This window comes from Oryza sativa, chromosome 8 (assembly GCF_034140825.1).
Source record: "Oryza sativa Japonica Group chromosome 8, ASM3414082v1".
Lineage (NCBI taxonomy): Eukaryota > Viridiplantae > Streptophyta > Magnoliopsida > Poales > Poaceae > Oryza > Oryza sativa.
The window spans coordinates 5,417,405-5,439,514 of record NC_089042.1 but is presented as its reverse complement, the minus strand read 5'-3'; the positions used below and the strand labels follow the sequence as shown (position 1 = coordinate 5,439,514).

General features: G+C 38.3%; 3 protein-coding genes and 1 long non-coding RNA gene across 4 annotated transcripts; 2 read left to right on the top strand and 2 right to left on the bottom strand.

Moving 5' to 3' along the window:
• Window positions 1–191: 191 nt before the first annotated feature.
• On the bottom strand, window positions 192–4,547 carry LOC4344860 (pentatricopeptide repeat-containing protein At3g59040). Its single transcript, XM_015792629.3, has 7 exons — window positions 4,399–4,547; window positions 3,406–3,724; window positions 2,979–3,269; window positions 1,882–2,130; window positions 1,683–1,807; window positions 1,065–1,163; window positions 192–982 (listed from the first exon to the last, which is right to left on the bottom strand). Exons 1-7 carry the CDS (start codon window positions 4,458–4,460, stop codon window positions 298–300), a joined length of 1,830 nt encoding a protein of 609 aa, XP_015648115.1. The 5' UTR covers window positions 4,461–4,547; the 3' UTR covers window positions 192–297.
• Window positions 4,548–4,827: 280 nt separating this feature from the next.
• Window positions 4,828–10,242, top strand: LOC4344859 (tyrosine--tRNA ligase 1, cytoplasmic). The gene is made up of 10 exons (XM_015793639.3): window positions 4,828–5,005; window positions 5,102–5,276; window positions 5,516–5,796; window positions 5,975–6,053; window positions 6,586–6,688; window positions 6,917–6,996; window positions 8,024–8,169; window positions 8,285–8,390; window positions 8,626–8,685; window positions 9,658–10,242. Exons 1-10 carry the CDS (start codon window positions 4,971–4,973, stop codon window positions 9,682–9,684), a joined length of 1,092 nt encoding a protein of 363 aa, XP_015649125.1. The 5' UTR covers window positions 4,828–4,970; the 3' UTR covers window positions 9,685–10,242.
• Window positions 10,243–11,857: 1,615 nt separating this feature from the next.
• Window positions 11,858–15,743, top strand: GLYI-11 (lactoylglutathione lyase-like). The gene is made up of 9 exons (NM_001403516.1): window positions 11,858–11,990; window positions 12,855–12,975; window positions 13,048–13,172; window positions 13,391–13,455; window positions 13,567–13,782; window positions 13,914–13,961; window positions 14,102–14,209; window positions 14,290–14,442; window positions 15,338–15,743. Exons 2-9 carry the CDS (start codon window positions 12,857–12,859, stop codon window positions 15,377–15,379), a joined length of 876 nt encoding a protein of 291 aa, NP_001390445.1. The 5' UTR covers window positions 11,858–11,990; window positions 12,855–12,856; the 3' UTR covers window positions 15,380–15,743.
• Window positions 15,744–18,483: 2,740 nt separating this feature from the next.
• On the bottom strand, window positions 18,484–20,369 carry LOC136351338 (uncharacterized). The gene is made up of 2 exons (XR_010734349.1): window positions 20,032–20,369; window positions 18,484–18,923 (listed from the first exon to the last, which is right to left on the bottom strand). It is a non-coding gene; the product is annotated as an uncharacterized lncRNA (long non-coding RNA).
• Window positions 20,370–22,110: the final 1,741 nt, after the last annotated feature.

Below are 22,110 nucleotides of genomic sequence, written 5' to 3'. Positions count from 1 at the left end.
GTTGTAATACTACTTGCAAAGCAAGTGAAATTGATTGGACGAAGTCAATGCTTGTCATAGCATTGTATTGATGCAGTTGCTATCAACTGGAAAGCAAAACTTACCTGATAAATCTCTGCAATTACATTGCAGGTAACCACCATTTTGACCTTTTAGCCTCATTCCTTGAAACAGACAAGGCTAGACAGTAATATCATAAAAATAGCTATATTTGACATTTCACAAACAGCATGGATACCTTTGTATAGGAAATGCCATCACAAGTTTGGAATATAAAGATATACATTAATCAAAACATCAAGTGGCAAAATTTAGTTCTCGCTTATCTTTGAAAGAAACAAAATTTAACTCTTCATCGTAATCATCGTCATCATCATCATCATCATCGTCATTAACCTCCTCAAAATGACCTTTCCCAGCCTCGACTTTACCATTTCGATTACTTGTGGTGCATGCGCCATCTAACAAACTGTCATGCCCAGCATCATTTTGTCCATGTTTATACTCATTTCCAGTACCATTTATTTCTAAACCATATGTTGTTCCATCGGGTTTTGCTTCCAGCTGAATTGCACAATTCCCTGTCAATTCATTCGCTTCTTCTTGTTCTTCAGGAGTTTTGGCAAGAGAAAGAAGGATATTCTTTGCTTTCTTGTCTGCTGGGTACCCACGAGCCTCCATTTCTTTGAACCAGATGACAGCATTTCCAAAATCAGAGTTCCTTCCATGCACATCCATGATGGTAGTATAAATAGTCTGATTGGGTTCAACACCCTGCATCCGCATTCTCTCGTACACTCTCATTACTCTCTCAACATTATTTAATTTCGAGTAGCCCTTCATCAAAGTTCCATAAACAACAACATTTGGCTTCAAACCGTCCTCTTTAATCCGGCGGAAGAATTTCTCAGCCCCATCCATGTCAGAAGCATTCACATAAGCTAAGACCATTGTTGTGTAAGAACAGAGATCAGGCTCAACCCTGCAAAGCAAAAAATGTGTTAAGGTGAGAAACCTACAGTTCAATTAGTCTTGAAATTTAAGTCGACAGATAAAATTTGTACCTGTGTCTTCTCATGGCCTTGAAAACTGTATGAGCTTCTTCTACCAATCCAGATATTGCAAATGCATCAATCAAAATGTTATACGACTTGCGTGTTGGCCTGGAAAGTTAACATCAAATTGACCACCATTAGAATGTTTTGGAATATCTTTTACAGAAAAATACTGATCTCAAGCAGATATTCTTTGTCAAAAGTTGTTTTTTTTTTCTAAGTTGTGGATGTAACAGAGTATTGACTTGCTTTCATGGAAAAGAAAATACAAACTAGTTCCCTTTGGTTACAAAAATTTTGATGGCACATTGCTTGACATGAATTGCTAATGCATCACATAACATGTCATTGGTACATAGCAAAAAACTATTTAATGTGCTTACGAGTGGCATATTTTCACTTAACACAAAAAAGAATGAGAGAAATATGTTGCTAAAAGTATGATCAGATCAAAACACTGTTATCTGAAACTTCACATGGCTAACAGATGTCCTTAGAGCTCACAGCTTAAACATTAAGGCTTTAACCAATTTGGCCAAAAACTATGTTCATGATTACAGGGAGTCCAACAAAGGGATCAATGCTTAAATTGTATCAACCCAAGAAAATATTTAAAGGAGATTGAACCTGACTCCTGCATCAAGCATCTCTTCAAAAACTGCTAATGCTTCTTCTTCCCTTCTAGCTTTTCCATAAGCTTTGATGAGCAGGGAGTAGCTCACAACATCTGGTTTTAGCGCAGTTCTTTGCATCTAAAGTTATAGAATTCGTTAAAGGAACAAAAAATATAGATATACTTGATTGTGCACTTAAGCTGGGGATGTACCTGATCATAAATACTTGAAACTTCCTTGTAATTTGTTTCAAATGACATCAAACTATTAAAGGTGACTGTTGATAGAGGGATTCCTCTCTCTGACATCTGAGCAAATAGTTTCCGAGCCTGGGCATAGTCGCCAGCTTTCTTGTACATATAAATCATCATATGAAACATCTTCTGGTCAGGCTTAAAAGAAGCTCTTTTCTCATTAAGAAGGTCCTCAAAAATAGCTTCAGCTTCCTTGTATTTGTCACCCTGTCAGCAACCACCAGCACAATTGTTATGGACAAATGTAGAGGAATTAAGGGAGATGCTATAATCATAACAAATAATTTTGTTTGTGTCTAAGATAAGTTGAAACGACCGTGGAGCAGTATTTAGGACAATGACCAGAATACAAGAGATAAATAATTTATAAAGGATTCAATGAGATGTCAGCAAAGAGGCACCAGGCACTATCGATGCTTGGAGTGTGCAACAGGATGGGATCAGAGCAACAAGTGACTTTTGCAGAAAATGACATTTATGGTCGAGACACTATAGCATATCACAAATCTATCTGATTTTGAGCATGTACACATGAGATCTCTACAGGATTGGTGATCATTTGATTGGAGCATGTACAGATGAATTCTCTACAGGATTGGTGCATGTACACCATATAAAATTCAGAGCTCTTACGCCCACACCAAGGACACATGAGACAAGGCAAGCATGCAAGTAAATCCGTAAATGCCAACTATACTATGCACAGGAAGTCTGAAACACAACATTATTGTGAAAAAGCTTCAGTGAGTGTGTTTATTTATATGGTGTGCCACCTTGGGGGGGGGGGGAATCATATTATGCCCCCCAACCAAGTAACCAACCACCTGCTGCCAGGTACTCCTTGAGGTTACACCAAAAAGAGTTCACAAAATTGTAAACATTTATCAAACAAAAATGTTAAAGTTTCATGTCTTATGATAAATCATAGTAGACTGACTTGTTAACATTCAATCTGACAAAAGATTAATGATTATATATGGTCCTACATTCTCATGTGTTTCACTGGCTAAATCACAAGACTTTAGATTGGATGGCAAGGTAGATTAAATGCTCACCTCAACAAAAGATTTCAAAATGATTTGATATGTCACAGCTGATGGCTCAGGGCCTGATGTTTGCATCCTGCGAAACACTGCTTCAGCCTTACGATACTGCTTGGCTCTTCCATATGCTTCCATCAGTGCAGTCTGAGATATCACGCTTGGTTTGTAACCTTTCTTGTTCATATACTTCAGGACCCTCTCCGCTCTGCTAAAATCTCCTAATTTTCCATAGGCCGTAACAAGCATCAAAAAGTCCATCTCACTGAAGTTCCACCAATGTTGTGTGCGTAGCCATTCAAGAATCTGAAAAATGAGGCATAGAAATTCAAATATTTATGAACTCTTCAAATCACATTCTATTGTAGATGAAACAATAGCAGCTAGCTAGTTAGTCAACAGGACGGCTTCATATTGGATAATATGCTGCAAGAGAATATACCTCGCTGACCAGGTTCCATTTCTTGAGCTGTTTGAACCGCATAAGAGTTCCAAGAACAGCATCCCTTGGCAGTGGTTCTTTCTTGCTTCGCTGAGTCTTCAGAATGGAGACAGCTGATCCTGACTCTTCTATCTCCCTCATCATCATCCTCCAATTCTTCTGCTCTGCTTCATCAGCAGCATCCTTATATACCTCCTCTTTCTTCTTCTTCTGCATGAACTTTCTGGTTGTCAACATTCCATGGCAAACCACCTCAAGCCTTCGACTGCTCTTGATCTTCACATTGTGAAGAGCTAAACCACAGGATACTTTTGCATTGCTGACAGCATAAAAGATATTTCAAACGGAGTCATACAAGGAAACAGTCATCAAGTGAGAAAACGAAATGAAAAGAAAAGGCAACACAACAAAAGTCATACTATCACATAGACAACTATAGACAAGTGGACTACAACAAATTTACTGATGTTGAGCAAGTAAGAAATGATGTAAATCTATCGAATTACTTGTACAATAACAGGCTATCTCTCGTGCTCAATAACCAAAGGTTATGCTTTCCCCTTATTCTTTACCCCAATTCACATGATACCGTCACATGTCGTGATCACTAACTGCCACCATGCCAAAACAGGCTTGAAGAAACCGAAGCTTACCGGCTTCCTCAAATCAAATGACATATTGGAGCAATGGAGCATATTGAACCCAAAGACTTACAACCTAGCGATAACAACCCTGAATGGACATCACATAACCACACACACTCTCCACGATGCCCACAGAAAAATCCCCAGGGACCTTATCCACCAAACCCTCTTCCGAAATTGCCGCAAACCACAGCACAAAAACCTCATTACCCATAAATTCGAGCTCCCAAACCCACCAAAGCCCCACCTCCAACCCCCTAATTCAACACGAGTCGCCGCGCCGCCGCGCCGCCGCGCGAGCCTAGTGGGAGCTACTGCGAGAGGAGGAGGAGGGCGCGCGCGCGCTTACCAGAGGCTGGAGGAGAAGGAGAGCGGGGACCGCGCCCCTCCAATCGCCGCCGCCGCCTCCATCGCCGGAGAAGGCGACGCGGCGGAAGCAGCAGCAGCAGCAGCAATGGCGGCAGCCTTATCGGTTACAGAGTGATGAGACAGCGAGCCCCTCCCTCCCCTTCTCTCTCCCCGTCTTAAACCCCACGAGGATTAGGATCTTTTCGGAGATGCATCGGGGCCCACCTGTCAGCCACACACAGAATGGGCCCCACATGGGCCCCACACGTGCAGGCCGAACTAGCCCAAGATTGGTTATTTCATGGGTCACGGCCCAAGCTTCCAAATACTAGTACTCCTCAGGACGCTGTCCCTCTCGGATTCGAGCCACGTGTGGGCACGAATCTAAAAGCAACGGTATAAAAGAGCGGCGCCGGCGAAGCCGTAGACCGGCGGCGAGCAACGACGGCGGGCGGCGAGGGGGCTCGCGCGGGAGGGTTATCCGTGCGCCATTGCTGTTTCTTCGTACCCTGTTTGATCGCCTGAGCAAGCCCAAGCCAAAACCCTACTCTAGCTATCTTCCGTTCCGCCGTGATGGCCGGCGATGCCGATTCCGGTGGCCTCCCGGGGTGAGATCAACCGGCGCTCTCGATCGATCCCTACTAACCCTAGCTGTTGCTTTTGCTTGTGCATTGGATTTATTGGAGTGATTTGCTGGTCTGCAGGGGCGAGGCGGCGGAGGAGATGGGGATGGGCGGCGAGGAGGAGAGGGTTGCGACGCTGCTAGGGATCGCGGAGGAGTGCGACACGGAGGAGGAGCTCCGGCTGCTGCTGCGGGGGAATCCCCACCCCGTCTGCTACGACAGCTTCCTGCCCTGCGACCGCATGACCATTGCCCAGGTGAGTGTGCTTGCTTGCTTAATTGCGTGTTCAATCTCCCGGGTGGTTGCTTCCTGTTGGATCGATTGCATTTTCAATTTGGAGAATTTTGTGGCGGATGGAGCTGTTTGCTGATTTTATTTTTATTTTTTTATACATGCTGGAAGGGTGAATTTTGTTTTGTTTTTTTTTACTAATTACTCCTAAATTTTTGGCTGTGCATCTTATTGTTATCACCTATTCACCTATTCACCTGGCAGGGTGTTTTGAAAGCAATACATGTGAGAAAAATGGTAGAAGCTGGATGCAGAGTAAAAATCTGGATAGATGATTGGTCTGCCTTCCTGAACAACAAGCTGGGAGGTGACATGGAAAAAATCCAGACTGTTGGCCGCTACATGATAGAGGTCTGGAAATCCATTGGTATGAACCATGATGGGGTAGAATTTCTTTGTTCATCGGCTGAGATCAATAGTCGGGCAGATGAATATTGGCCACGTGTCATGGGTATTAGCACACACCGCAAGATTGGAGTTGTGAGGTATTTTCTCATTTTTGCAGTTTTAAGAATAGCAATAATTACATGGCATTTATCTGCTAGAAAATCTTGGAACTGACAATAGCTTAGGCGATCGTCTGTGTTCCTATTATTTTACAAAATGCAAGTCAGTTTGTATTCTTACTTATTGTGTGCATATGTTTCAAATTATGGGTCAAAGGGAGCTCAGGGAATGCAAAAAGCCTACTGCCCAGTTCTTCAACCCTTGCATGCAGTGTGCTGGCATATTCTTCCTAGAGGTAAGAATCTTCAATGGTTCATTCGTTTGGGAATTCATGGACACTAATACCCATGTTGGTCTTGTGCAGTTCTTTTAGTAAGAGGATCTAAGCAAATCTGTTATATATATATATCAAGTCATTTCAAAGGATTATATACGACCAAAGAAAATCCAGATAAACAAGTATAAGAATGCATACCACTGTTAAATTCTTTTTTCCATATAAGAGATTCCCAGGTTCTATTATAGAAGATGGAAAATTAACGGTTAAACCATTGTTTAACATACCACTGTTAATTAAATCAGTTTGTGGGAAGTCATGGACAAGCAGAGTGATGTCTCTTGCTAATGTTGATAAGATGTTTCTAGGCCATATAGTACTTGCAGATATGTATTTAGTTATGATATTTCCAGATTAAATTTGATTTGTCTGCACTGAATATTACAACATATTCTTTTTAGTAATAGGATTTTTCCCAACAGTTCTGTTTAGGTTAAACCCACATGCAGTCTATATAATTATGATTCTGGTTGAATGTTTCCTTTTCTAGGCAGACATTTGTCAGATGGGCATGGATCAGCATGAGGTCAACAAGCTAGCAACAACGTATTCTGATAACAGACAGGAAAAGAAGCCAATTATTCTGTCACACTGTATCCTTATTTTGTCCTGTTTTTATTTAGTTTTTTGAATTTGCCAAAATGAGTATTTGTGTATTACCTACACATTTACCTTCCATTTACCAAGTTATAAGGCATCAACAACTACAAGGGCACCATGGAACATAATACTCACACCAACAAGAGCTACAGCATAATTCTCACAGATTCATGGAGATTTGGTCATGATGTTTTTATTTTTCTTTTCTTAACGAATCATAGACTTGCTCCCTGGCTTGAAAGGGCAGAACAAGATGTCTGCTAGTGATCCAGCATCAGCCATCTTCATGGATGATGAGAAGGTTTTAATCCTGCCATTACCAAGTAGTCTTTTTTTATATGTGTATAGTGCTATTTCCACTTTATGCAGATGTTCCTCTCTTCAGTCTCTTGGAGTCCTCAAAATACACAAAAACAAAACAAAGGTCTTATTTTGCAGTGTCAGTCCTGATATATATTTAGTAGTACCTGTAAAGCCATTGTCCCCAAATTATATGCAAACAAAACATACTACATCGATATGATCATGCAATGGGATTTTGTATATTTGTCCTGTCAAACTAAAGTAAAATTTTGAAGGCTTTTATGCAACAAAGAATGTCCAAGATTAGGGGGTGGATGATGAAATGCAGTCGACTGTGGACATTATTTATATAGGAACTCACTCTGTCCAATTTTACAATGTATGCATGTATTTAAAAATTTCAAACTTTGTATGTCTTAACCAATTAGTAAAGTACCAATACAATATTTCAAAGTGCTTTTACATGGTTTTCTATCTTGACAAATATGTTGTATGAGAAATTAATGGCCAGAGTCTAATTTTGATGAAAGTGCCAAATCAAAACACACCACATATTTTTCCATTCAGATCTTGAAGATCTTAATTCTTCAACAAAAGAAAAATATTATGATAATATTGACAGCTTTGTGTTTACTTTGTCTTTCGCTGGTTGAGTTGAGTCTACTTGTAGGCATGGAACGATTAATTTCACTATTATTAAGTCTTTACAAACAAGCTTGCAATTAATATTATTTACTTACCATTCTAATGGGCTGATGCTGCATGCGCTACAAGAATGTTCTGCTTACTAGTAAGCTTCTGCATATGCTGTTTTGCTGTATAGTTCAGTTCCTGTTTTCTTTGATGTTTCTGTCACTATATAGCACGGTCCATTCATCCTTCTGTTAAACTTGGCTGTGTACATCCGATTGGATGTAGAGGCCAGGTTTATCCCATTTTCTAAAAAAAAATCCTTCTGTTAAACTGACATTAATTCATTGTCAACAAAAATATGCTGCTTATTAACAGACTTTAATGTGTTGCAGGCTGAGATAGATTTAAAGATAAAACAGGCTTTCTGCCCTCCAAAGATTGTCAAGGGAAATCCATGTATTGAGTACATAAAATACATCATTTTTCCTTGGTTTGGCAAATTTGAGGTGGTCCGGAAGGCTAAAAATGGTGGAAACAAGTAATAATCCTTTTAAAAAAACTCTACTGTCGTTCAGGGGAAAAAAGTCTATTAAACGTTTGTTATTTAATAATAGTGTATAATTTGTAAATGTGTAACACTTTCTATTTTACAGGACATTTATGAGCGTGGAAGAACTAGTCATGGACTATGAGAGTGGTTCCTTGCATCCTGCTGATGTAAAGCCTGCTCTGAAAGAAGCAATAAACCAAATATTGAAAGTAATGTTTCTTTTCCATCCCCTGTGAACTACATCTGGCTCTACCCAAGCTTTGTTGGTTGGGTGTTTTTTGTCTGTATGGTAGGCAATGTGGTTTTCCATTAGACATCCATGCTGTGTTTAAGGATAGCATCCATGATGTGTTTAATGATAACTTCAAAAGTGTCTCAGTCCGTTTGACCACTTGTCCAGTTGCTTATGTTTTACCTCACCTTACCAATTTCTCATAATTTCAGCCTGTCCGTGAGCACTTTGAAAACAACAAGGAAGCCAAATTCTTGCGTGATACAGTTAAGGTAATATCTTGTCCACTCTATTTGACATTAAATCAGAATCACACTTAATCATGAATAGCTACATGTTGGTCAGAACTCGGAACTCTTAGTTACAATTTTACTGTGATCTAGTTGGAAAGAGATAAGTCGCATTTATAACTGCCTAGATTCTGTTATTTTTTCTTGAAAGATTCTATTATATGCCATTGACGAAGTTGAATTCTACAATGTGCTATTGATTAATCCGTTTTCTTCATTATATGCCATCTCCATAGTGAACTCCTGATTCCATTTTTTTCATAATGCCTACAATAGCCTTGTTTTATTTTGGAAACAATAAGAGAATTGTTGGCTGATAGTATCAGAAAATATATTGTGTGCTAGTGGCAAAGTTGACCCTTTCCTTATTTAACTGATGTCGACTAACTGTTGACCAACGGCGATGACATATAAGTAAGGAAATGAGTTAATTGATGGCATACTGTAGAGCTTGAATTCAACAGTGGCATGTCGTAAAAATTTTGCTTTGTCGATGGTACGGACTATATATAATGTACTTTCTCTTCTTTGTACTGGCTGTCACTTTTGTAAGGTCTAGCTTTGGCTGAGACCCAGTTGCCTTCCCTGTAACCCTATCCTCTAATATCTCTTTGAATTTCGGAAAATTCCTCCTTCCATCTTGATGTCACATGCTTGTCTTGGTGCACCTTTGTGATTAGGGAAGTGGTTCCAGATTTACAGATTTATTTGGCATGGCACTAGTAGAGTACTAGTTAGTCCTGAGCTAGAGTGCATCTGTTTAGATGATGACAGTATGGTAGTGTACTATATCCCTGGTCAAATCTGCTAAAAAAATCATACAAGAAAACAGGGAAATGTATTAGTTAACTAATTGACTTGAACTGCAATTTTATGTCTGTTGGTCTTAAGTTCATCTGTTATTTGCCAATACTAAACTGCGAGTTAAAATCACGGAAATAATTATCCTTGCAGGGCTACAGCGAGGTCAATAGTGAATAAGGTCTTCCGAAAAAGGAAGATAGTGAAGAGGAAGCTAAATGCTAAATTATAGACGTGTCTCACGTTGGAGGCTAGCCAAAATCCGATTGAGCAGGCAAAGGACACCTAAACTGTTGGGCTGACTTAGCAGATTGGCACATTTTTAGTAGGAAGTTAAAAGAGTTGTATATACTCGACCAACAATTGTACAAAGGCCTTGCTTAAATACACTCCTCTTTTAGAAAACTTTACTGATTTCAATGCAAAGCAGCTAATTTTAGGTGAGAGAAATGTGTAATATGATAAACACAAACTGAAGATTAGATCTTGACATAGTCATATTATATAGTTATAGATATAGATGTAGATAAAGATTTTAATATTAGATAGGGAGCAGAATACCAATACTTTGCTCTATGATTGAAGTGTCGTGATTGCACTTGTGAAGCACATTTCTAGGCTCTAGGACAGTATGAGATTTGTGGAGATGAGAAATATGGATGTCAGCTTCAGGCAGAGATGCTCACAACTCATACCTGTACTGTGACTTTTTGAGTTTGTGGTTGTTTCTAAACTTTACTAGCTTTGCCTGTGACAGTTCACACGTACTACCTCCGTCCCATGTTACTTGTCGCTTTGATTGTCGCTTTGAGTTTTTATTTGTAATTTTTGATCATTCGTCTTATTCAAAAAATTTTGAAATTATTATTTGTTTTGTTTGTGATTTGCTTTATTATCAAAAGTATTTTAAGTACAACTTATTCTTTTTTATATTTGCACTAATTTTTCAAATAAAACGAATGGTCAAGCATTACAAGAAAAAAATCAAAGCGACATCTATTATGGGACGGAGGGAGTACACTCTGCAGGTGAGAAGCTCATCCGCTACTCTGACACTGTGAGAGTGACACCTGTACTATTCAGTACGCCTCTATTCATAAAAAAAAAAAATCCTAGCTACGAATTAGACATATACGTGTCCAGATTCGTAGCTAGGATTTATTATTTTTTTAAAAAAGAGTAATAATTGATTAAGGTCTCAATCATAATTGATGCTTTCTGTAAGCTTCTGTGCGTCTCAGAATCAGCAGTAGGCGAGTTTTTTGGTTTAAATATCTGCACGTTCAACACGTGGAGAACTCTGGTGCAACCATACGGTGGAGTAAAGAAAACAGAGAGAGAGAGACTTCAACATGAAATGTGGGGACCTTACATGATTTTTGTAGAAACTAATTCAGGCTCTAATGAGATTCCCATTAACTCCTAAACTTCTTTGGAGGTAGAAACAAAGTTAGGAGCATATCAAGTTTATAGGTGTAGTGATAAGGTTCCTTATCTGTGCCGAACGACGACATATGCAGCTGTGTCTTGTAGCATCAAATGATCACCGCTTCCATTTTGCCCAGCGACGACATATGCTGTTGCGTCTTGTAGCATCAATGAACACCGCATCGGGTTGATATGGATGCTTGCTTTTATTTTGATTTTCAATGTATAACATAACCCCTCCGTCCTAAAATATAACAACTTTTACCTATGAATTTGCACACACAGTTATCGTCCAGATTCATAGCTAAAAATGCTTATATTTTAGGACGGATGTAGTAGTTAACTTTTAAACATATATTATAACTATCAGTTTTGTTAAAAAATTCTATAAATACAAAAGAAGCATGCTTAAGTAAATAAACAAAAAAAACCATATTTATATACTCTTTCCGTCCCAAAATATAAGCATTTTTGAACTCTGACGTAGTCTTCCAAATGCTACTTTGACCAACAATAATATAAGTAAGAAGTTTTAAATAAAAAGAGTTGCATATTATGATGGTATGTTTAATGATAAATCTAGTAACATCAGTTTTATATGATTGATTTTTTTTTTATTTTTGTGCTATTAATAGTCAAAATTAAAAATATTTGACTTATCAGTATGCTAAAATGCTTATATTTTAAAATGGAGGAAGTAATTATTTTGACAAAAATAAATATATATTAAAAAGTTAACGGCGACATAAAAATCCAAAAGAATATATCGAGTTTCGTTTACATTTAAGCAATGTTCAATGTGATAATATCCCGATATTTTTTTTTGTTGGTTTGTGGTGTTCTGGAGCATTCTTTGAAAAGAAAAAGGTAAAAAGTATTTTAAAGAAAAGAAAAGAAAAGAAAAGAAAAAAGAGAGAGAAAAAAGAGACCTCAGCTGCTCAGCCCCAGTACTTGAGCCTCTCTTCCTTCCCCTTCCTCTTCCCATCGCGATACCTCCTCCTTCCCGTCGAACCCTCTCCAGTCTCCACTCCACTGAATCCTCCCACCTCGGCTCGAAGGTACTCTTCCCATCTATCCGTAATCAGTGGCTTCAATTATCCAGTGTTCTTCTGTTGTTGGTGATGTTGTTGGTGAATTCCAACTTTCTTGGATTACTTTGACAACTTTGTTCAGGTCTTCTTTACTGTGTGTGTTGGGGGGATGGGATGGTGAGATCATTCTTTCTCTCCAGTCCATCCAATTTGGTGCGGATTTGATTGGGGATTAGTCGTTTATTTACGAAAAATTTTGTTTGGGGGGGGGGGGGGTGGTTCGACGGAACCCGCATGCCGCTCAAAGGTGGGGATCTTTTTGTGTTAATTTTACCGGAGGTCTTGGGCTTCGGTAGAGGTTCTGTCAGGCCTCGGGGGTAATGGGTAATGACCCCGAAATGGAACTCAAAACTAAGAACGGATTGGGGAGATTTGGGAGAATTACGTTGTGTGCTAGTTTGGAGTTAGCATGTAAAACTTCCAGATCTTGAACCTGCGTGTCTTCGTTCAGAAAAGGGTCCAAGAACTCCAGATAAGAGAGAAAAGGGTACAGAGAAATTACAGTAGAACACCATGGTGGATGAAAAAGAAAATTAGGGAGAAATCGACTAGGAATAAAGAGTCCTCATAAGCTGCGGCTAAAGGATTTTCTTCCTGGGGATATGAAACTTTCATCTTATCTTACAACTGCCGTTTCATGGAATATTTTGTTTTGTTTTTTTTTTTGGTTTTGAAATGATAGCTTTGAGGCATCCTTTTTTGCTTTCGACCAGAGTTCTGTCCAAGTGATTTACTGTCATTGTATGGACGCTGAGATTATTCTTAGTCCTTTGATTTTATTATAATTAGCTTGTTTATTCTTCTTATCAAATTTACACTCTCTCACTTTAGGAATGGCAAGCGGTAGTGAAGCTGAGAAGTCACCTGAGGTTGTGCTGGAGTGGCCTAAGAAGGACAAGAAGAGGCTTCTACATGCTGTTTACCGTGTTGGAGATTTGGATCGCACCATTAAGTATGGTTTTGTGCTAGAAGTAATATTTCCCACACCTAGTATATGTCTGTTAATATGATGTGATTGTGGCAGATGTTACACAGAATGCTTTGGAATGAAATTACTGAGGAAAAGAGATGTGCCTGAAGAGAAATATACGAATGCATTTCTTGGGTTTGGACCTGAGGACACCAACTTTGCACTTGAATTGACATACAGTATGTTATTGATCCTCTGATATTTTGCTTCTTCATAGATGATTAGATATTGTAGTTAATGTTTTTTAAAGTATGTGTTAACCTAACAAAACAACTGGAGAATTGTTCTGTTTTTCTTCTCTCTTAACTCAAACAAGTCAGCTCTTGTTTTTATTTTGAGTGTACTGTCACCCATTTCTACACTCTAATGTGCCTATATGTTTTTTGTTTTTTGATAGATTATGGTGTTGATAAGTACGACATTGGAGCAGGATTTGGGCATTTCGCTATTGCAACTGAGGACGTATGTATTGTTTATGTATTCATGATTATGTTAACATGAATACATGATATCATGCTGCAAATATATGTTGTTCTCATGATTATCTTAACATGATATCGGATGCAAATATAGGTGTACAAATTGGCTGAGAAAATTAAATCCAGTTGTTGCTGCAAGATCACTCGTGAACCTGGTCCTGTCAAGGGAGGATCCACTGTGATTGCCTTTGCACAGGATCCTGACGGTTACATGTTTGAGCTTATCCAGAGGGGTCCAACACCTGAGCCTCTTTGCCAAGTTATGCTTCGTGTGGGTGACCTTGATCGCTCCATCAAGTTCTACGAGAAGGTATTCTCATTCGTTGCATAACTATAGGCTATTCCAAGAGTTAGAAATGCTAAAGTATCTCTTTTATATATTCTCTAATCTCTACAATAGTGGGCTCATATGTGTACTGGCGTTGTTTATGCTTAATGAAGGCCCTTGGTATGAAGCTGCTGAGGAAGAAGGATGTACCTGACTATAAGGTACCTCTATTTATCTTGAAAAAGATGCAATAATTCTGTTATTATGCCTGAAAGTTCTGAGGCCCATGCCTTGCTATTGTTTCTTAGACATATTTTATCCTATGAACTTCCATAGACTGAATAACTTTTGGCATGCACAGTATACCATTGCCATGTTGGGCTATGCTGATGAGGATAAGACAACTGTTATTGAGTTGACATACAACTATGGTGTCACAGAATATACCAAGGGCAACGCATATGCTCAGGTTTTTGGACAATCCTTCTTTTCTTCAGAGATTTCCTAAGAGATGTTGGCATTTCTTGATGATCTCTGATGCAAGTGCAGGTTGCTATTGGCACTGAAGATGTCTACAAGAGTGCTGAGGCTGTTGAGTTGGTTACAAAAGAACTAGGGGGAAAGATTTTGCGGCAGCCAGGTCCACTACCAGGGCTCAACACAAAGATTGCCTCTTTCCTTGACCCTGATGGCTGGAAAGTGGTATGGCTCCTGTCTTCGTGTTCCACTGTATTTTACTACTGTTAACCATCGAATGATCGGTACATCAATTATATTTAAGCCTAGAGCATTTGGCAGTTCTTGTTTAAGAAAGCCTGGTCAAAAAGGAAAGCAAACCATTTGCTTACACACAACATAGTAATTTTTAGTGCAGGCACAAAACTAAAACATAGTCACAAAGGACCAAAGTACAAGGGCTAGTGTTTAGGCATTACTGTTTACCAGTTAGGTCCATTCTTCTCGGCTAATCCGCCAGATTATCACCGCAGATTATTTGCACCATGCTTCCAAAAATTCTCTTCACCAGCATTGATTGATTAACCTTTTTCAATCTATTTGTTAGGTTTATAATGTATATAATATTTAATTATTCTCATAAACAAGCATATCATCCGCATTTCATCTAAAAGAACAGTACCTAAGTTTATAGTTCTGAACTCTACTGTTGATAAGGTTGGTACTTGGCACTTGTGAAGCAAGACATTTACTTGTGAAAAAGAAATCCCGCTTCTATGGCCATATGTATTTTCATTGTATGTTTGCTGATAATGAGTCTGCCATAATCTGCAAAGCAGAGGATAGGGGGCATCTTTGATACAATATACTAGAAAGTTTTCTTCTGGATGGATTTAAAAGGATAGAGTAAGATAAAAATAGGACACATGGCGAAGCACTGATACTGATGTTTATTGTAACACTAAAAAAATCGAGTACATTTGCAATCATTCATATAACTGTCAGATCTTCTTAGAGCATAGTTTTTCAAAGGCAGTAGCATTGAGCTGCTTGCTGATGTGCCAAATGATCCAGTGATATGTGCTGCTAGCATATTCATTGTGAAATAACACATTGTGACTAATGATGTTCTTCACTTTAGGTTTTGGTTGATAACGCCGACTTCCTGAAGGAACTCCAGTGAAGATGAGAGATGGCCCAAGTTCTGTGCTAGGAGGCAAAGCACAAACCTTATGTAGTAATGCCAGTGCAATGTAATAAAGAAGCGGTTTCCGCTCTATGAACAAGAATAAATTCTGGCACATGCGTTGTGCTTATGCTAGTACTGTCTGGGTTTGGCTGTAAATCCGCTATGCATTGCTACCTGTATCAGCATGACTGTTGGAGTGTTGTTGATAACAAGGACCAGTTTGTGCAGTTGAGCTGAGTTTCCTGATATGTTCTCATAGCCTGGTGGTGGTTCTTTTCTGATGATGTTTTGTTCAATTTGCGCATTCATGCTGCAAATAAGTTTGCTGTTTGCCAATATGCCCTGCATTGGCATTGCACGATATCAGTTCTCCATTAACAGTTTAAAATGGCACCAGGTTTGTCACTTGGAATGCATTTTGCCTGAGAACTAATAATAAACATGAGTTCAATAGATCCACTTACAACTAAGCTTAAGTTGCTGCAACTTACTGTTTGAAAATGCTGACAAGTTCACCTGAAATCTTGACATTTTAAGGATTAACCATTGCTTGGCAATTTTGTTATTGATCATCTGAACTAAACTATGAACCTTCAGACCTGCAGAGTTATTAACCGACGAGTCGGTTGGCGAATTTCTGATCTGCTGGCTGCTACAGTCCATACATTAGTGGAACAGAACGAGTCGGCTGCAGGTTCATTGCAAGTAGGCTAGAAGCAATACTTTTCTTGATCTGAACAGAAAGAAGTTGCAGTCCAGAAGAAAGGAAAATATGCTCCTTGCTGGAATTTGGATGATGAACTATTGTTCTTCTATTGTACTTACTGCTTGGGATTTACCTGATCTTCCAAACCCTCGTCTCAATATATTACTCGAAAAAATGTTACTTCTCTGTTCATAAATGCTTGACATTTAGGACAAGATTCAAACACTTCTTAAATTCTGATGATCAATTTTATATTAGAATAAATTTATAAAATCTAATAAGTTTGTGATATTATGAAAATATATACCTTTTTTTTATCGAAGAGAGTATGAAGGAAAAATATGTTCCTGAGAGTAAGGAACGGACATGCCTCCCTTGGCTTCAGAGTTGGGCTGGAGTCATATTATTTGGAACTTGCATAATTGCGCCAGAACTAACATTGATGATGCTTACATAAAACTTATTTAGAGTAAATATGACAGATATTTGTTTATTTGAACTTTGACTATGGCATAGATTTTAAGTTTCTTCATTAGACTTCATAATGCTTTCGACTCCAAAGATACGCAACCCTCTTGCATATTCCCTAAAAAACAACACAAGTGCTTTTTTTTTTCGAAAACGCAGGAAAGTTATATTTCATTTCATTAAGGGGAAGAAAAAACAACACAAAAAACACATAAACAAAAATGTTTACAAAGTAGGAGGACCCAAGCCCTCCTACCGAGACCCACACGCACTAGACCACCCGGAGAGCTTGGTTGTCTAGGCTTGCCGTCCCACTAAGGAGCTTTTGAAGACCAAAAGCTCCTGAAACACACCAAAGATAACCCTTATTTTCTACCACTTGCAAGACCGTCGCCTCATTTTCTATCACTTGCAAGACCGTCACAGCTCTAGAATTGGCGCCATTGAAAACACAGTCATTGCAAAAAAAAAAAAAGAAGACTCAGTCGTTGCGGTGCTTCCAAATCTCCCAAGCCACTAGGTCACCAAAAAGTGCTTTTGACTAACTAGAACCTTATTAATATGGCAGTTACACAAAAACTATGAAAAATTAACAATTAGCACAAATTCATCAAAACTAGAAACATGAAGCAACCAATTACCATAACTATAAGGACAAATTTTGATCACTCACATGAATGCCCTTATTCTGTGATTCCCAGCTTAGGTAGATGAATCCAAAAGAAGCAGCATACTGCAAAATGATCAGGCTTGAACAGATGCAGGCAGCTCACACCGTCCTTCACCGCAGGTTCTGTTGGATCACGTTGATTCCCTGGGGAAGAAGCAGCGCTGACGGTTGACGACAACGCCCTCTCGCCCTTGCTGTCAAGCTCAAGCAGATATATCTGGCTGCTTGTCTTGTTCATGCATGCACACAAAGCTGTATGATATTCTGCTCCTTGATGTCTCCTTCCTCAGACCTACTTAAGCGTGCCGTGTCCACCTTTCCTCATCAGCTTAAGCTTTTAAATGGACAATCTGGCACGCAGAACTCGATTGTACCGACAATTCAAAGTCGGAGTACCCATTTGAGTGTACCTTGTCTGTCTTTTCTTATGAGGTTAAGCTTTTAGACGAATTGTTTGGTACATAGAACTAAATAGGTTAAGCTTTTAGACGAATTGTTTGGTACACAGAACTAAATTATACCGAATAATTGTAATTCTTTATTGGAGTACTTATCTAAGTGTACCATGTTTATCTTTCCTCATCAGTTTAAGCTTTTAGGTTAAGTCTGTCTGGCACATAAAACTCAGTCGTACCAAATAGTCGCGATTCGCTGTCGGAATACCTGACAAACTATCAAAAGTCATATCATTCAGTCATGATGAATTGAACTGTTTCATCTGCATTTCAAACAGGAAGAAACTCGGAACATTTTGATCCATTGGAGCTGTGGGGGTTTCATGCCTGAGATGCAGAGTTTTGCACATGACCTCTCCTGTCATGTCCCTGAGAAATGTCACTGTTGGTTCTTCAGAGAGAACAGTATCATGCTCTAATCGCTGTCGGTTACGTTGATAACCTCCTGTGCAATGATCCTCAGAGGCTCGATGCAAACTACAAAATTTGTTGCTGTAAATGTGAATTGATTTGATGGTGTCGTTGTAATGTTGTTCTTGTTGGCTTCAGTTTTCTGCAAGATTCTGCATCATTCCATGGTCACCAAAGGACCAGTGTCCCTGTACTTATCTGCTAGATACTCTTGACCATCACATCCTCTTTTGGTCCCCCAAAAGGAAATAGTAGTATTATTCAGTCCCACACTTCTTGAATTTTACTGCATTATTTTGCACCTATTTAGCTAGCACTTCATGAACCAAGGATGATTGCATTGCACAAGATTTGGCAATTAATTGTAGTTCATTTCACAAATCAAATATTAGGAATACAAGATATCTGAGAGCCCTTTTAAATTGTCCAAGGAAAAAAGATAACATGTACACAGTATGTGCAAACAGTAGCAGCAAATTTACTGAAAGAGGTGACAGTAAGAAACTGAATGTAGTCATGAAGCAATATTAGCTTTTGCATCAAAATAAGAAGGCATTGAAAAGAAGGTACAATAGACTAAATAGAACCTATCCCAATTATCCTTTTGCATATATATTCTTTCTCAAGAGAGGATCATATAGTTAATCACTCAAAGCTTTGAAATGTCCATCGGTTGGCCCTATCATGAACATTTCATGATCAGGCTTTAACTGTGTTTTCAGCCACGGCATTGTGACTGACTCCTTTGTCTCTACTACAATTTTTCAGTTTCTTTTTTTTTCGACGTCGCCGCATAGTGCTGCACCCATGGGAGTCATCTTCTGTATCCTGGAAAAAATTTCAGATCTTGACTTAGATTCCTGCTGCTGGCATTACCTTCTCCATGCATGCTCTATTTGAATATGGCAGATCCATTGCATCTTCCAAGAACTGAATGGATGGAGTAAGGAATTAATGAAGCAACTTAATTAATTAGCTCTTGTTTCATAATTCTGTTGCAGATAGTGAAACCATATTACCTGTGTTCCAGGTGAACCTAGATATATTGCTGAACGTCACCCAGTTATTCTATTAATGATACTTGACACCGTCGGAAAACAATTAATTAGTACTAAGTACAGATTTCTGCATTCTAAGGACTTAGATACTGAACCATCTATTGTCTCCAACTTAGATCTTACTAGAATGTAATGAAATATATACCTTTGAACACATCCACATTGTAAAAATTGAAAACAGCTGATAAACTTGAAGACTTGAAGGATCTCACTGTGTGCATGTCAGTCTTATTCAGATATAAAGAAAACATTCGTACGTACCAGTGCAACTTCAAGTAATGGTATCAATAATAACAAGTAGCATTGTTACTCCAAAGAGCAAATTCATAACATATAAAATTCCATGCTTGCTAAACAGATACAGACATGTAAAATAAATACAAATTACTACAAGTGAAACAGATCAGCCTCACTGTATATATATATATATATATATATATATATATATATATATATATATATATATATATATATATATATATATATATATATATATATATATATATATATATATATATATATATATATATATATATATATATATATATATATATATATATATATATATATATATATATATATATATATATACAAATCCAGATTATCACTAATCGTAGCTAAACACAGAAATACAGTAACAAATAAACCTACAATGCTGGCGAAAAACAAGGGAATCAAGACCACCTGCATGAAAGAAACATCCAAAGTGATGGATGCGACGTGATATTGGCACGGCTCAATCAAAAGAGTAGAGCTCCTCGCTTCCGGAGCACAAGCTTTCTGATTGAACCGCCCCAATATCCCGTCGTCGCAAGGCCGTCTAATGGACCAACCTTAATATCACCAAAATAAAATTAAAAAAACACAAAATACATAACTGCAATGTTGCAACGACTGGCACCCTCCCTCGAACATGGACACCAAGAACAAACAAAAGAGCTATATATCATGAAGATCGAGCCACTCTTTTGCAGAATGCAGGAGGAGATGGAAGAAGTAGAAGGAGAAGGAAAAGAGAAGATGGATGAGCAACTGGTTTGAGTGAAGCATAGCTAGCCTTCTTTAATATAGCTCCTTAGAATTAGAGAGAGAGGAGAGGGAGGGAAGAAAAGAGCATGGTGGAATGCAATGGAAATGCAAAGGGTGATGGAGTGAATGAGCCAACAACCGAACAAAGAGGGGGTTGGGATATTTATTGGCGACATTCAAGGAAAAAGGAGACTGCTGTTCTTGATCAGAGTTCAGAGAGAGAAATTTAGAGAGAGAGAGAGAGAGAGCATTGAAGAAAGAGATGGTGATGATAATAATATGAGATGCCTCGAGTGAGTGAGAGAGAGAGAGTGATAATGTGAGCAGCAGTGTTAATGCGAATGCAGTGTGGATGCTTATGTGAATCAATGCACTGCATTTACAGTCTGCAGGTACAGCATGGGATGTTTGCTCTCCCTATTCAGAATTTCAGATCAGCAGTGAACTGTGTACCCTGCAGTGTTGTTCTGGAGCTGCAGTAATAACTCTCAGTACACTGTCATGGTAAGTTAAGTTAGCCTATCTGATTAATCAATTATAATTTGGGCTGATATTGATTCTTCAGATAATATAAGAATATGCTTTAATCATAAGTTCATAAATGCTTTGCTCATTTTACACCCGTAACTGCATGCTACTGTAGCTCATCTTGATCGCACTGCTATCTAAAATAAAATAAAATTCAGTATACTTCGCGTATATATGGATCCTGAAAATAAGAAGATTTGTTAAAAAAAAGTACCTGCAGTTTCGATCGTCGCTTTCAGTTTGATTACCTCTGTATATGAGATGCTTTTTCTTGTTTAGTCAGAAGGTGATTAATTACTGATCCACAGATGAACGCCATAGCTGGGGAGCTCCGGTCCGCGGCGGCGTCGAAATGGAGGATGGATGGCCGGTGCAGGGATGCAATTAAACGGACCCGCCAATCTACTTATACGTCAAATAAGTGGTAACCCATTTTCATGTCGTGGCTTGACTTATCGCACCTAGAGATGCAAATGGGTCGACCCATAAACCCATTTATAAACCAAATTAGTAAGGTAAACCCGTAAATATCTACTTATTTTGCATATAAGTGGATTTACGGGTTGACCTACTTGCATCCCTACATCCACCAGGCACAGCTTGGAATATGTTAAATTGTGCCAGTCCATGTAAGAAGGCCCAGATTGTCTGTGCAGTGGAATGTCTCATGAGCTCTTTTGCCACTGCACATCAACCGATCAGAAATTTTGTACTACCTCCGTATCAAAATATAAAAGTTTTAAGAGAGAGTGTGAAGTTAAATGAAAAAGAATGTGATTGGTAGAGAAAATAAAATATATGGAGTGGAAGATTGTAGTCGATTGAGAATGAAATGTAGGTGAAAAGTTGTTTGTTTGGGGATAAATTTTGAATCTTAGAAGTTATTATACTTTAAGACGGAAAGAGTAATTAATCCACTTTGAATTGATACTACTCTCTGTTAAAAAAATATAACAACCTAATACATAGAGTTAAGAATATATTTTCGTGGTATCTAATCTCGTCTTAAAGTTACTATATTTTGGAGGTAATACATACTCCCTCCGTCCCTTAATATAAGGGATTTTGACATTTTACTTGCACTGTTTGACCATTCGTCTTATTCAGAAAATTTTGAAATTATTATTTATTTTATTTGTGACTTACTTTATTATCCAGAGTACTTTAAGCACAACTTTTTATTTTTTATATTTACAAAAAATATAAAACGAGTGGTCAAACAAGGAAAGCAAAATGTCAAAATCCCTTATATTAGGGGACGGAGGGAGTAGAAGTCATCCTATGACTACTCAAATATAGTAGGATCTTATTGTTTGGCTTATGCTTATGATTATAAGCTAAAATTTAATTTTAGAACTTAATTTTGAAAAAAAAATATCATCGTAGTTTATTTTACAACA